The 17,005-nt window shown below is 39.1% G+C and overlaps 1 protein-coding gene across 3 annotated transcripts in view; it reads right to left on the bottom strand.

Moving 5' to 3' along the window:
• Ugt2b10 (UDP glucuronosyltransferase 2 family, polypeptide B10) overlaps nt 1–17,005 on the bottom strand; it is a 46,556-nt gene that overhangs the window by 1,994 nt on the left and 27,557 nt on the right. For all 3 annotated transcript variants that reach the window (XM_063273072.1, XM_063273073.1, NM_001191676.2), the window contains 4 exons: nt 16,087–16,235; nt 15,315–15,446; nt 2,517–2,604; nt 1,528–1,747 (listed from right to left, as the gene is read on the bottom strand). In XM_063273072.1, the coding sequence (XP_063129142.1) occupies nt 1,528–1,747; nt 2,517–2,604; nt 15,315–15,446; nt 16,087–16,235 (589 nt within the window). The remainder of the gene's footprint in view (nt 1–1,527; nt 1,748–2,516; nt 2,605–15,314; nt 15,447–16,086; nt 16,236–17,005) is intronic.

Raw genomic sequence — 17,005 nt, 5'->3', positions numbered from 1 at the left:
GAAGATGATGACCTTGAAAAGAATTGGCGTTAAACTTCTTTGATATCTCAGGAAAACATTATCAATGCTTAAAAATGGTAACTGAAGAGAGGTGGACATTTTTTCAAAAGATAGGGAAAGTTTCAGATGCAGCTATCTGATAATTTGCCTCAATTTCTCAAGGGCCTGAATTCCACTGATATGCTAACAGAGACAGTAATGACAAGGGAGCAGAAGAAATGGAGTTCATCTACTCCCTTTCTTCATGTTTATTCAAATTATGTCTGTGTTGGTTCTGGGAGAGTGGCTTGTCCCATGTACCATGTGTAGAGGTCAGACACATGGATTGTCTGATTTAAGTATTTAAAACCAGAGAGATGTCAGGATGTCAGGCTGATCAATAGTCAAGGGTGGGATTTATTACTCATATAAGCAAATGCTTTAGTGAAATTTAATATGGCCACTACAAAAAGATCATGGATTTGCAGAACATATTGGAAACAGAATTATCCCACTGTTTAGTTTTCTGACTGTTAGCTATCTATTTAAAGAAAGAGTAAACAAGATATCAAGAGATACCGTAATGTCGATGGTTTATGAAGCTCTAGTCATGACCAGTAAGTAGAAGAACTGACCAAGATGCTCATTGTTGGATGATGGATAAGGGAAGTGTGGTATGAAAATATTGTTGAATATTTATTCAACCATTATAAAAAATGAAATCCTTCCTTTACAACCTCATGGGTTTATACTAACTCACATTTATTATGCTCTAAAGGAAAACATTTTCTCACCATGTATAGATTCTAGCAGAACTGATTGTATAGAAATATAGGGTGGATCACTGATAACTGGTGTCTAGGAAGAAGAGAGTTACTGGGAATAGAGAGGTCAGCTAATATATGCCTCCTGCCTTCTGTGTAGAAAGGGAGTGGCTGAGTTTCAAGTTACATATTTTATTATAATTAGAGGTCTATAGAAGGGGAAATTTCAGCATTGATAAAAATGACATTATAAATGTTCAAAGAGCTGGAAATTTTAAATATTCATATTTGATAAGTACATATATGCATATTGCACATAATATTTGCATATCTATATTTATATGCATAATTATTCTACTTTTGAAATAAGCAAAGATTATTTAAGGAAAGAAAGTTTTAGAAATTTTGAGCTTGATATTGAAATATTTTTTATATTTTTAAAAATATAATATTCATTATATTTCATTATATAATGAATATAATATATATAATATTTCATTATCTTGTTTCTTGATTTGAACCTATTTGTGAAAACTGTGTTCTTTCATTTAACAAGAGAAGAAAATTCCCATTATCAAATTATACTAAATTAACTCCTCATGCATTAAGTCATAGGGGTAGTTTGAAGTTTTGATTGACAGTTAAAGCTTTTTCCACAATGGTTAAATAAGTTTTATGTTTACTCTTGTTTTCAGCATCAGACTAAAGATTAGAGGAAAGGTATTATTACCTTTGAGAGAACCTATCATGATGAATAATAATTTCACAAAAATGCAGTACTCACGAAGGGTCATTAGTGATTGTCTTCAGTGCAGTGAACAAGTCTGTACTGGACATGGTGAGAAAGTCCAGTCTAACTGCTGCTCCTTTTGTCTTCAAGTGAACAATATTGTCATATTGATCTCCAAACAAAGGAATGCCAACCACAGGAATCCCGTGGTAGATTGCCTCATAGATGCCATTGGTGCCACCATGAGTTATAAAAGCTCTGGTTTTGGGATGACCTAGCATGAGGGGAAATAAAGAGAAAACATTAACTGTAAGTCTGAGAAAGAAAATAAGAGGCAGAGGATAAGGGGAAGAATCAGTAAAATGTACACTAGATAACATTACCATAACTAATTGACTTTACTGTTCCCATGAAGTTTTAGGACAAGGAGCCCTGAAGTTTCATGGAGCATTAAGTGAAGGCCACATAGAGGAGATGGGGTATGGAAGTAGAATGATTTCATAAAAGGGACCAAAAAGGTCGAGCTCCTTCTAAGTGGAGCAAACCGCTTGTGCAAGCTCAGGATGTGGTTCAGAAGAATTTGTTCTTCTAATGAAACAATGAAGTCCCTGACCCTGATGCATTTTATTAAGCATTAGGGTTTGTGTGTCCATGGTAAAGGAATCTGACTGAGCACACTTTGTTACATGGGATACCATTTCTCTATGTGGAGTTTTGAGGTGAATCTTGTAAATGAAGTGTTGGTTATGGAAAATGCCATTTTTCTTGGCATTTGAAATCACAGTACAGTAGAGGAAAGGGTGGATGTAACCTTATGGAAATAGGAGGTAGAGAGAAACATGAAGTGACAGACATATATCTGAAACACAATTACAGCAGAAATCAAAATGATTTCTCTCCATCTTGAATGTTAGCAGAATAGTCATTCAGTACTTCACCAATTTTTTTCAAGACTCTATCACATTTGCCATAAATGCATTAGTGCTGACATTTACATTCCCAAATGGCCATTCCTCATGTCACTGTTGTGTCCTGATGCTTACCTAGAAGGTCATTCTGGGGGATCCATTTGTACAGACGAGTGTTGGAGCCCAAGGTTTCTGGCTTCTTGCCTTCAAATCTCCAAAGAACCTGTTAAGGTGAAGGTAGCCTCTTATTCCTTTGGTCAAATGCCAAGTTATTTATGCTAGGATCAGAAGAGATTGAGAAACAATGCAGATAAAAGCCCATTGTGCAGGAGCTAGGCCTGAGGATGATTGATGGGAAGGAACCATGATGAACTTGTACAGCAAAGATGCAAATATGCTTCACTGTTTGAATTTATTCTTGTGCTCATCTAAGTTTCAGTATGCCACAGTTAATCAACTGCAGCTTAGCCAGAGTTAGTTCCGGGGATGTCAAGTAGAAGGATTTAAGACATGTTGTTATATCAGTTCAATGTTCTACCAAAGTTACAAATATATACCGTGATTTAGTTTGTCTAATATATATTTATGATAGTTTGTATTTTTCCAAATTTAGTATAGCTATTTGTCAGTGATAGTTGAATTACTTCCCTTGTAATGATGGTTATTTCTTAGATTAGTCTCTTGTCTATTATGACACTGTCTAAGCCCATGGTCACCTAAAGAACAAGACTGCAATATCCTCCATTTTTCAAAATTAGTCCCATAGGAAGATTTAGGGTAGATGGATCCAGATCTATCTATTACAGAGAAATTTTAAGGCAGCAAACATTACTTCTCAGGTAAGGGATCATCATATGGCAAGAACTGTGTGATCTGACTGGCGTACAGACACCCTAAGAACATCCCTTTAAGGTAAATTAGATCGTGGAAGGAGGCAGCCCTTTACTTCAATTAGGGAGGTCTAATTGAGGGGCAGATAAAATGACAAATGAGAATGATTTTACAGAAGGAGTGAGAGATAGGATACCCCCAATTCTCAGGAGAACAGCATAGGAAAGGGCTGTGCTGTGTAAAGAAAGGAGCTATTTAAAGTAGGAGGGGAGGGGAGCAGGATTGAGAGATGGATTGGGGGAGGGGAAATTATAATCAGAATATATTGCATTAACATTTCCTTTCGAAGAAGCAAAATAGTAGAGAGTAAAAATATGTAAATTTAAAAATGGAGTTTGTATGATGGTAACATGTTCATTTGAATTTGTATCAGAAACTATTTAAAGGAAAAGCGATGAGAGATAGTAAGCAAATCAGGAATCCGTGCAGTGAGTGCAGTGCCGTGGAGTTCAGTTCCTTTATTTGAGTGCAGGTCAACAGAGGCAGCTGAAACCAGACAATAAGAAGGAGCCAGAAGATGAAAGCAAGTTACCAAGTGAGTCTAAGGCCAAGCAGAGCAATTCAGTGAGAAGCCGGGAGAAGTCAGATTGAACAAGTCAGCTTGGAGAAGAGTTAGAGCCAGAACAGCTGAGTTGAATCAATCACCTAGATTTCAGAGAGAACGAGAAAGGCTGAGCTTACTCAGCAGAAAGTAAGATGACAAATACAACTGGCAAATAAAAGATACTTTTGCAACCTTTGCTTAGGATCAGCAAGCGAATCATACTTGTATAGACCCAGTTTCAAGGTAGGTTGTCACATTTATCCAAGACTAAACATGAACATGATCAGTCTGGGGCAAAGCCAAGACTCCAAAACCCATTTGACACTTTCAGAGACAGCTTGACTCCCAGGAGCTCAGACACAATCTTGCTCACAGGTGATACACCCATAGCCCCTAATATCTTGTCTAATTGGGACTCCCACAGCAGTGGCAGGTCCTCTCTTTCCTGCACTGTCAGAGACTCATCTTCCTTCTGGCCCACAACTCAGCCTGGGCAGAGCTGGTGCTGCAGACCCCCTTTCACACCCAGAAACTCAAACACAACCAGGTTCACAGGCTCACAACAGAGACAAATCCAGCCAGAGAAAGCAAGACCCGTTATCACCTGAGATAACCAGTTGGTGAGAGGCAAGGCCAAGAACATATGCAACAGAAACCAATGCCACTTGGCACCGTCAGAATTTAGCTCTCCCACCATAGTAAGCACTGGATACCCTAACACGCCTGAAAAGCAAAACTGCAACCTAAAATTCCATATCAAAAAGATGATAGAGGACCTTAAGAACTACATATATAGCTCCCTTAACGAAGAGGACAGGCAAACAGATAGAAGCTCTTAAAGAGGAAACACACAAACCCCTTAAGGAAATACAGGAAAACACAAGCACAAAGGTGACAAAATTGAACAAAACTGTCCAAGATCTAAATATGGAAACAGAAACAAAGGAAGGCAACCCTGGAGATGGGAAACCTAGGAAAGATATCAGGAGTTACAGATGCAAAACATCACTAACAGAATATAAGAGATAGAAGAGTGAATCTTAGGCATAGAAGATACCATAGAGGATATTGACACAACAGTCAAAGAAAACACAAAGTGCGAAAAGCGCCTAGCCCAAAACATTCAGGAAATTCAGGACAAAATGGAATAACTAAACCTAATGAAAATAGCAATTGAAGAGACAGAAGATTCCCAGTGCAAAGGGCCAGGAAATGTTTTCAACAAAATCAAAGAGTAAAAGTTCCCTAACCTAAAGAAAGAGAAGATCTTAAGCATAGAAGAAGCCAAAAGAACACCAAACAGATTTGACCAGAAAAAATCCACTTGTCACTTAATAAGCCAAATACTAAATGCACAGGAAAAAAAAGAAAGAATATTAAAAGCAGTAAGGGGAAAAGACCAAGTAATACATAAAGGCAGACCAATCATAATCACACCGTCTTCTCAATAGAGACTCTAAAAGCCAGAAGATCTTGGACAGATGTCATACAGACCCTAAGAGAACAAAAAAATGCCAGCCCAGGCTACTATACCCAGCAAAATTTTCAATCACTATACATGGAGAAACCAAGTTATTCTAGGCAAAAACCAAATTTAAACAATATCTTTCCACTGATCTATCCCTACAAAGAATAATAGAAGAAAAACTCCAACAAAAAGGGAAACTACACCCAGGAAAAAAACCAAGAAATTAATCATCTCATAGCAAACCTCAAAGAAGAGAATCATATAAACATAATACTACCACTAACAACAAAAATAAAAGGAAGCAGCAATCATTGGTCTTCAATATCTCTCAACACCAATGCACTCAATTCCTTAATAAAAAGACATAGGCTAACACACTGGATACATAAACAGGACCCAGCATTTTGTGGCACAAATCAGTGACACACACATCAGTGACAAAGACAGGCACTAACTACTTCAGACTAAAAGTTTGGAAAAAAATTCCAAGCGAGTGGTCCTAAGACACAAGCTGGAGTAGCCATTCTAATATTCATTAAAATAGACTTTCAACCAAGAGTTATCAAAAGAAATGTGGAAGGACACTTTATACTCATCAAATTAAAAATCTACCAAGATGTCCTGCTAAGACTGAACCCCCAGTGAACTAGTCTATGGGGGGAGGGCGGCAATGGGGGGAGGGTTGGGAGGGGAACACCCATAAGGAAGGGGAGGGGGGAGGGGGATGTTTGCCCAGAAACCGGGAAAGGGAATAACACTCGAAATGTATATAAGAAATACTCAAGTTAATAAAATAGGGGTTATTTCAAAAAAAAAAAACAAACAAAAAAACAAAAAAACAAAAACAAAAAAAAAAACTACCAAGATAAACTTTCAATTCTGAACATGTATGCCCCAAATACCAGGGCACTCACACTTGTAAAAGAAACATTACTAAAGCTCAAAGCACACATTGCACCTGATATAATAATAGTGGGAGATTTCAACACTCCACTCTCATCAATGGACAGATCATGGAAAAAGAAACAAAATAGAGACACAGTGAAACTAACAGCAGTTATGAGCCAAATGGAATTAACATCATATATATATATATATATATATATATATATATATATATATATATATATATGACATTTCATCCTAAAACAAAGGAATATATCTTCTCAGCACCTCATGGTGCCCTCTACAAAACTGACTATATAAATGGGTATAAAACAAGCCTCAACGATACAAGAAGATTGAAACAATTCTATGCATCATATCAGATCACTTCAGACTAAAGCTGGCCTTCAATAACAACAAAAATAACAGAAAACCCACATGCTCATGGAAACTGAAAAACTCTCTATTCAACGATAACTTGGTCAGGAAAGAAATAAAGACGGAAATTAAATACTTTCTAGAATTTAATGAAAAATGAAGGCCTAGCATACCCAAAATGAAAGCAGTGCTAAGAGGAGAAAATTCATTGCACTTAGTAACTTCATAAAGAAACTGGAAAGATCCTACACTAGTAACTTAACAGCACATCTGAAAGCTTTAGAACACAAACAAACAAACAAACAAACAAACAAACACAGGAGTGTAGAAAGCAGAGTAGTAGAAAATCAAACTCAGACCTGAAACCAACCAATTAGAAGCAAAGAGAATGCTTCAAGAAAGTCAACAAAACTAAGATCTTGTTCTTTGACAAAACCAACAAGATAGATAATCCCTCAGCCAAACTAACTAAAGGGCAGTATCCAAATTAAGAAAATCAGAAAAGGGAGACATAACAGAAACTGAGGAAATTAAAAAAAAATCAGATCCTACTACAAAGCCTGTACTTGACAAAACTGGAAAATCTAGATGAAATGGATAATTTTCTAGACAAATACCAGGTACCAAAGTTAAACCAGGACCAGATAAACTATCTAAGCAGTCCCATAACCCCTAAGGAGATAGAAGTAGTTAGTAAAAGTCTCCCAACCAAAAAAGCCCAGGGCCAGATGATTTTAGTGCAAAATTGTATGAGACTTTTAAAGAAGATCTAATAGGAACAATTCTCAAACTATTCCACAAAATAGAAACAGAAGGAATACTATTTAATTTATTCTATTAAGCCACAGTTACACTGATAACTAATCAAATACCCAACAAAGAAAGAGAACTTTAGACCAATTTCTCTTATGAATATCAATGCAAAAAATACTCAATAAAATTCTTGCAAACTGAATCCAAGAACACATCAAAACCATCATTCACCACAATCAAGTAGACTTCATCCCAGGGATGCAGGAATGGTTCCCTATATGGAAATCCATTAACATAATCCACTCTATAAACAAACTCAAAGAAAAAATCCACGTGACCACCTCATTAGATGCTGAAAAAGTATTTGATGAAATACAACAACCACTTACGTTAAAAGTCTTGGAAAGATCAGGAATTCAAGTCCATACTTAAACATAGTAAAAGCAATATACAGCAAACCAACAGCCAACATCAGTTTCACTGGAGAGAAACTTGAAGCAATCCCACTAAAGTCAGGAACAAGACAAGACTGCCAATTCTCCCCCTATCTAGTCAATATAGACAAAAGTTCTCGTCAGGGCAATTACGTAACAAAAGGTCAAAGAGATATAAATTCGAAAAGAGGTCAAGATATCACTATCTGTGGATGTTTCCTTCCCAGTTAGATGGGGGGTAGTGGTGGATGGGGGGACAGGGACAAAATAATCATGGGAGGTAAGGAGCTGGGATGGTGGCAGGGGGGGACGGGGGCAGGATCAGGTATGGGAAGAGACAGGAGAGAAGTCCAGAGTGCAAGGAGAATGAATAGAATTAAGTAGGGGTTGGGGATTTAGCTCAGTGGTAGAGTGCTTGCCTAGCAAGCGCAAGGTCCTGGGTTCGGACCACAGCTCCGGAAAAAAAAAAGTAGCAGTGGTGGCGTTGGGGAACTTGGGGAAAGTCCCAGACACCAGGGATGTGAGAGGCTCCCAGGACCTAATGGAGTAACAGTAGGCAAAATACCTAACAGAAGGCAAAGAGAACAAGAAGAGACCACCTCTAGTAGAGAGACATGGCTCCCAGTGGAGGTATGGGGTCATCCACCCACTTAAAAATTTTTAACCCAGAACTGTCCCTGTCTAAAGAAAATGCAGGGATGAAAACGGAGCAGGCCCTAAAGGAAGGGCCTTCCAGGGACTGCCCCACCGTGTGATACATTCCATCCACAGATACCAAACTCAGATACCATTGCTGACGCTAAGATGTGCCTGGTATGGCTGTCCTCTGAGAAACTCTGCCAGCACTGACTAAGACAGGTGCAGACACTCACAGCCAACCAGTGGACTGAGCCCAGAGATCACAATAGAAGGTTAGGAGAAGGGCTGAAGGAGCTGAAGGGGACTGTAACCCCATAGGAAGAACAGCACTATCAATTAACTGGACCATCAGAGCATCCAGGGACTAAATCACCAACCAAAGATTATATATGGGCCAGTCCATGGCTCCAGCTACATATGTAGCAGAGGATTGACTCATCTGGCATCAGTGGGAGGGAGGTGCTTGGTCCTGTGGAGCATTGATGACCCAGAGAAGGGAAATGCTAAATGGGTGAGGTAGAAGTGGGTGGGTGGAGGAGCACCCTCTTAGAGGCAAAGGGGAGAGGGGAGGAGGTGGGAGGAGGTTCGTGGCGGGGAGACTGGGAAGGGGGATAATATTTGAAATGTGAACAAATAAAATGATTAGTAAAAACAAAACAGAACAAAAATTCCCCAAATGAACATGAACTTATGATACAACTCCATTTTAAAATCTTAAATGTTTTTTATCTTTTCTACTTTGCTTCTTTTAAAAGAGATTTTTATTGTAATATATTCTTATTATGGTTAACCCCCAATCATCTCTAGATACTGCTTTATTTTCCTCTCCTTCCACTCAAGTCTACATCCTTTCTTTCTTTCTATTTACTTAAAAATAACAGGCATCTAAATAATGATAATAATAATAATAATGATAATAATAAAGATGAAAGAATAACTAACAAACTAGAGTAGCACAATTCTCATTATTTGTTGCAGCATGTGTGTATACATGCAGTACAGAACACTACACATAAAAAATAAATCTTAAAAAATGTCTTTACATCATTTCCCTCTTCCCTAAAACCTTCCCATATAACCCTCTTTGCTTTTTCAGATGCACGGCATCTTTATTTATTTTAAAAAATTATTTGTTTATTTTTATTGGATTTTTATGTATTTACATTTCAAATGTTAACCCCACTCACAGCCACCACTCCCACCCACCCACTCCTAACTCGACACCCTGGTGTTCCCCTACACTGGAGAAACGACCTCCACAGGACCAGGGCTTCTCCTCCTATTGATGGCAGACAATGCATATGCTACATATGCAGCTGGAGCCATAGGTAGGTCTGTCCATGCATACTCTTTGGATAGTGGTTTAGTCCCTGGGAGCTCTGGTTGGTTGGTATTGTGGTTCTTATGAGATTGCAAGCCCCTTCAGCTCCTTTAATCCTTTCTCAACTCCTCCAATGGGGACCCTGACCCTTTTCTCAGTTCAATGGTTGGCTGCAAGCATTCGCCTCTGTATTTGTCAGACTCTGGAGGAGCCTCTCAGGAGACAGCTATATCAGGTTCCTCTCAGCATGCCCTTCTTGGCATAAGCAATATTGTCTGGGTTTGGTGGCTCTACGCATATGGGCTGGGTGCCCAGGTGGGGAAGGTTCTGAATGGCCATTCCTTCCGTCTCTGCTCCAAACTTTGACTCCATATCCCCTCCTATGAATATTGTTGTTCCCCCTTCTAAGAAGGACTGAAGTATCTGCACTTTGCTTTTCCTTCTTCTTGAGCTTCATGTGGTCTGTGGATTGTATTTTGGGTAGTCTTAGCTTTTGGGCTAATGTCCACATGAGTACCTATCATGTGTGCTTTTGTGTGATTTGGTTAACTCACCCTGGTTGATATTTTCTAGTTCTATTCATTTGCCTATGAATTTCATGAAGTCACTGTTTTTAATAGCTGAGTAGTACTCCATTGTATATATGTGTTACATTTTCTGTATCCATTCCTCTGTTGAAGGGCATCTGGGTTCTTTCCAATTTCTGGCTATTATAAATAAGGCTTCTATGAACATAGTGGAGTATGTGTCCTTGTTATATGCTACAACATCTTTTGGGTATATGCCCAGGAGTGGTATAGCTGGTTCCTCAGGTAGTACTAGGTCCAATATTCTGAGGAACCTCTAGACAGATTTCCAGAGTGGTTGTACCAGTTTGCAATCCCACCAACAATGGAGGGGTATTCCTCTTTCTCCACATCCTTGCCAGCATCTGCTGTCACCTGAGTTTTTGATCTTAGCCATTCTTAGTGGTGTGGGGTGGAATCTCAGGGTTGTTCGAATTGCATTTCCCTGATGACTAAGGATGTTGAACATTTCTTTTTTTTTCTTCAGCGTTCACTGATTTCTTTTTTTTTCTTTTTCTTTTTCTTTTTTTTTTATTAACTTGAGTATTTCTTATATACATTTCGAGTGTTATTCCCTTTCCCGGTTTCCGAGCAAACATCCCCCTCCCCCTCCCCTTTCTTATCGGTGTTCCCCTCCCCATCTTCCCCCCATTGCCGCCCTCCCCCCAACAATCTAGTTCACTGGGGGTTCAGTCTTAGCAGGACCCAGGGCTTCCCCTTACACTGGTGCTCTTACTAGGATATTCATTGCTACCTATGAGGTCAGAGTCCAGGGTCAGTCCATGTATAGTCTTTAGGTAGTGGCTTAGTCCCTGGAAGCTCTGGTTGTTTGGCATTGTTGTTCATAAGGGGTCTCGAGCCCCTTCAAGCTCTTCCAGTTCTTTCTCTGATTCCTTCAACGGGGGTCCTATTCTCAGTTCAGTGGTTTGCTGCTGGCATTCACCTCTGTGTTTGCTGTATTCTGGCTGTGTCTCTCAGGAGAGATCTACATCCGGCTCCTGTCGGCCTGCACTTCTTTGCTTCATCCATCTTGTCTAATTGGATGGCTGTATATGTATGGGCCACATGTGGGGCAGGCTCTGAATGGGTGTTCCTTCTGTGTCTGTTTTAATCTTTGCTTCTCTATTCCCTGCCAAGGGTATTCTTGTTCCCCTTTTAAAGAAGGAGTGAAGAATTCACATTTTGATCATCCATCTTGAGTTTCATTTGTTCTAGGCATCTAGGGTAATTCAAGCATTTGGGCTAATAGCCACTTATCAATGAGTGCATACCATGTGTGTTTTTCTGTGATTGAGTTAGCTCACTCAGGATGATATTTTCCAGTTCCAACCATTTGCCTACGAATTTCATAAAGTCATTGTTTTTGATAGCTGAGTAATATCCATTGTGTAGATGTACCACATTTTCTGTATCCATTCCTCTGTTGAAGGGCATCTGGGTTCTTTCCAGCTTCTGGCTATTATAAATAAGGCTGCGATTTCTTTAGGTGCTTTTTGGCCTTTCGATATTCCTCAGCTGTTTAGCTCTGTGCTCCATTTTTTAATAAGGTTATTTGGCTCTCTGGAGTCTAACTTCTTGAGTTCTTTTTATATTTTGGATATTACCTCTCTATCAGATGTAGGAGTGGTAAAGATCCTTTCCCAATCTGTTGGTTTCCGTTTTGTCTTAAGGACAGTATCTTTTGTCTTACAGAAGCTTTGCAGTTTTATGAGGTTCCATTTGTTGATTCTTGATCTTAGAGCATGAGCCACTGGTGTTTTGTTCAGGAAATTTTCCCCAGTGCCCATGTGTTTGAGACTTTTCCCCACTTTTTCTTCTATTAGCTTGAGTGTATCTGGTTTGATATGGAGGTCCTTGATTCACTTGGACTTAAGCTTTGTACATGGAGATAAGAATGGATCGATTTGCTTCTTCTACATGCTGACCTCCAGTTGAACCAGCACCATTTGTTAAAAATGCTATTTTTCTTCCACTGGGTGGTTTTAGCTCCTTTGTCAAAGATCAAGTGACCATAGGTGTGTAAGTTTATTTCTGGGTCTTCAATTGTACTTTATTGATCTATCTGCCTGTCTCTGTACCAATAATATCACACAGTTATTTTTTTTCACACAGTTATTTTAAATCAGGATTTCTCTGTAGTATAGCTTGAGGTCAGGTATGGTGATTCCCCCAGTAGTTCATTAATTGTTGAGAATAGTGTTCGTTATCTTGGGTTTTTTGTTATTCTAAATGAATTTGTAAATTATTCTTTCTAACCCTATGAAGAATTGAGTTGGAATTTTGATGGGGATTGCATTGAATCTATAGATTGCTTTTGGCAAGATGGTCATTTTTACAATATAAATTCTGCCAATCCATGAGCATGGGAGATCTTTCTATCTTATGAACTCTTCTTTGAATTCTTTCTTCAAAGACTTGAAGTTCTTATCATACAGATCTTTCACTTGCCTTGTGAGAGTCACACCAAGGTATTTTATATTATTTGTGACTATTGTGAAGTCTGTCATTTTCTTAATTTCATTCTTAGGTTGTTTATCCTTTGAGTAGAGGACGGCTACTGATTTGTTGGAGTTAATTTTATACCCTGACACTTTGCTGAAGTTGTTTATCAGGTTAAGTAGCTCTCTGGTGGAACTTTTGGGGTCACTAAAGTACACTATCATGTCATCTGCAAATAGTGATGTTTTGACTTCTTCCTTTCCAATTTGTATCAATTTGATCTCCTTTTGTTGTTTAATTGCTCTGGCTAGGACTTCAAGTCCTATATTGAATAGGAAGCGGGGGTGAGGGGTGGGGGGTGGAGATGGAGTGGGCAGCCTTGTCTAGTCCCTTATTTTAGCGGGATTGCTTCAGATTTCTTTCCATTTGGATTGATGTTGGCTATTGGTTTGCTGTATATTGCCTTTGCTATGTGATTCAAGGTGTGGACCTTGACTTCCTGAATTTTCCAAGACTTTTTTCATGAAGGGATGTTGAGTTTTGTCAGATACTCTCTCAGTATTTAATGAGATGATCATGTGTTTTTTTTTCATTGTGTTTGTTTACATAGTGGATTACATTGATGGATTACTTTATATTGAACCATCCTGCATGTTTGGGATGAAGCCTCCTTGACCATGGTGAATGATCTTTTTGATGTATTCTTGGATTTTACTGAGTATTTTTGCATCGATATGCATGAGGGAAATGGTCTGAAGTTCTCTTTCTTTTTGGGTCTTTATGTGGTTTAGATGTAAGTATAATTGTGTCTTCAAGGAATGAATTGTGTAGTATTCCTTCCTTTTCTATTTCGTAGAATAGTTTGAAGAGTATTGGTATTAGGTCTTATTTGAAGGTTTGATAGAATTGTGCACTAAACTCATCTGATCCTGGGCTGATTTTTGGTTGTGAGACATTTAATGACTGTTTCTATTTCTTTAGGGATTATGGGACTGTTTAGGTTATTTATCTGATCCCAGTTTAACTTTGGTACCTAGTATCGGTCTAAAAATTTGTCTAATTCCTGTAGATTTTTCAGTTTTTTTTGAGTATAGCTTTTGTTGTAGTATCTGATGATTTTTTGAATTTCCTCAGTTTTCATTATTATGTCTCCCTTTTCATTTCTGATTTTGTTAATTTGGATACTGTCACTCTGCCCTCTATCATTATCATGAGATGTGATTTTAGATTGAAACCTTGCTTTTCTGGTATGCTGGGGTATCTAGAACGTGCTGTGGTTGGAACTGTGGGTTCTGATGATGCCACATAGTCTTGGTTTCTGTTGCTTAGGTTCTTGTGCTTGCCTCTGACCATCTGGTTGTCTCTGGTGTTAGTTGGTCTTGCTGTCTCAGACTGTAGGCCTGTGAGCCTGTGTTCTTAGGAGTGAGAGTGCTTCTGGGAGACTATCTCTCTCAGAGCAGATTTTGGGTCTCCAGGCTGTGGGACAGCCTTAGCTCTCACAATTCTCATTTTAAAGGTGAAAATTTTATTTTATTTCTGTGTAAGTTAGGGAGTGTTTGTGTGTGTGTGTGTGTGTGTGTGTGTCTGTGTGTCTCTCTCTGTGTGCGTCCCTGTGCATATGCATCGTAAAATTGCATTGGTGCCAGAATCTAATGCCAGAAGAGTACTTTGGATCCTATGACATTAAGCTATAGGCAGGAGTGAGCTGCCAGACACAGGGGCTCAGTGCTAATTTCAGGTCTTCTAGATGAGGATAACATGCTCTAAAAGACAAGCCACCTGTCCAGTTAGACAACTGCATATTTTTTATGGATGTAATTTATTTTTTTATTGGATTTTTTTATTTACATTTTAAACGTTATCCTCTTTCTGGGTGCTCCCTCACACACCCATGCACTCCCTGCCCTGACATTCCCGTGCACTGGGGCATTGAGCCTTGGCAGGACCAAGGGCTTTTCCTCCCACTGATGCCTGACAAGACCCTCCTCTGCTACATATGTGGATAGAGCCATAGGTCCATCCTTGTATTCTCTTGGGATGGTCATTTAGTCCCTGGGAGCTCTGGGGTGTTTGGTTGATATTGTAGTTCTTCTTACCAGGTTGCAAACCCCTTCAGCTACTTCAGTCCTTTCTCTAACTCCTCCAATGGGGGCTCTTTTCTTAGTCCAATGCTTGGCTGTGAGCATCCGCCTCTGAATTTGGCAGGCTATTTTGAGAGCTTTTTCATGGTTCCTGGGGCAGTGGACTTTTACTGGTTACAATTGAATAGAGGTCTGAATACACTGTAGTATGTAGAGACTTCTTAGTTTACTTCCAAAAAATAGAGAAAGTAACAAAGCAGATTTTTGTATTTGCCTGTGATATCTCCCTTACATGAAACAGCCAACACTTGCTGAGTGTTTTTCTTACTGAACCAATGTTAGAAAAAAGTTATTAATAAAAAACTTCATCTACTGTTTTCCATTTATTTCTGTAGTTCTGTGTCTTAAGTGACATCAGAGATGAGCTACAGATATCAGGAAACTTCAGTTTCACACAGGAGGCATCTGCAAGCAGATCTTGAAGAGCACATGACCATCTCAGTGAGGATGTATCAGTGAGACATTGTAACTCACCTTCTGTGGAATCTGGGCAAGGCCTGCTGCAATCACATTGGCCCTTTCTTCTGTTAGGTTTCCCACCATCGACCCCAGGGAAAACACCACAACACCATGTTCTCCAGATGACTGGACGAAGTCTTCTATTTCCTGTTAATAAAATATTCTGAGCTTTCTTAAATGAGCAAAGTCATGCACCTTATCTTGACCCATACCTTGACTCCTTTTTTACTGCCAGGCAACTTGGCCTTCCCTCACTGCAACATTTACATAGTGCTCTTTCTTGTTCAGAGTGAAAGTTCAAAGTAGAACGGTTGGTGCTTCTGGGTGAGCCTGTGCACACTCTGTTTCCCTGTATAGTCTCTGCATGCTTACCTGTGGCGTGGACCTCTCACTTCCTGTATGGTCTGCTCCAATCCCTGATATTTTCTCTGTGTTGACTAGTAGTCTAACAGTCCCTGTCCTCAGAAGTCCACAGTGTTCATAAAGGAAATGCAGACTCTTGTGATGGAACATATCCATCACAGACACAGGCCTGTCTGCTGGATGGTCTCTTTACCTAAATTCCTGTGACACTCTGAGTTTGACATAAAGATTCTGAAGGAATAAAATATAATCACTTGTGTTGCAAATGCAAGGCAAACAGAAGCGAGCAAATGGGGATTGGGGATTTAGCTCAGTGGTAAAGCGCTTGCCTAGGAAGCGCAAGGCCCTGGGTTCGGTCCCCAGCTCCGAAAAAAAAAAAAAAAAAAAAAAGAACCAGAAGCAAGCAAATGGAGAATATATTTACCTTAGGCAGGGGTTTGGCAGGTCTGCAGTGGAGTCCACCAACAAAATCAAAATTTGGTAAGACAGGGTGAGGGAATTCCAAATCCCAGTAGGTCCTAATGAGCCATATGTCTGCCTTTGCCATAGTCTCTGAGAGTGTAGTGGGTCTTCCTGAAGAGGAATCAGAGCAGTAAAGGTATAAGATGTGACAAAATGTCAGGTAAAGATGACTATGCCAGGTAGCCCTCTGGAAGCACCTTTAAAAATGCAGCTAGAGATATTTACAGGTGTAGGGATTTATATAAAAAATCAGGTATATGGTTATATATATGTGTATATATACATATATGTGTATGTATGTGTGTGTATGTGTGTGATGTTTGAAAAAATTTGGAATATACACATTTCTCATACTTATGCATAGAGATACATTGTGTCATTGTACGAATTGCTGTGAAAAGATACAACTATAACCTTGTTAATATATGATCACTAAAGATGGACATAGTCATTGAGATACAATCAAATGCCATTATCTAGGTATCCTAACTCAGGGAAACATCTTTTCCTTTAACTCTATAAATGAACTGAGAGTTTCGTGGTGTGACATACCACAGGAGACCCTGAATGCTAGATTCTCTTCTTCCTCATCTCAACTGCAGAGATGGAAGTCGTGTGCACCCAAGGCTGATGTAAACATTTAAGGGGATTCTGTTTAAGCATTTCATTGAGACAGGGTCTTACTAGGAAACTATGGTTGACCTCAAAGAGAAATTTTGATTGTGTCTGAGTTCTTTGATATTGCTCTTGATTCATGACTGAATATGTTATATTCAGTGCATATAGATTTGTTTACTGATAATATGGATACATACCTTAAAATATGGATAGAGACATAAGTGCTCATTAAGCATATATTAAAACACTGTAAGTAATGTCCA

This window comes from Rattus norvegicus, chromosome 14 (assembly GCF_036323735.1).
Source record: "Rattus norvegicus strain BN/NHsdMcwi chromosome 14, GRCr8, whole genome shotgun sequence".
NCBI lineage: Eukaryota > Metazoa > Chordata > Mammalia > Rodentia > Muridae > Rattus > Rattus norvegicus.
This window is presented reverse-complemented; position numbering and strand designations above follow the sequence as displayed.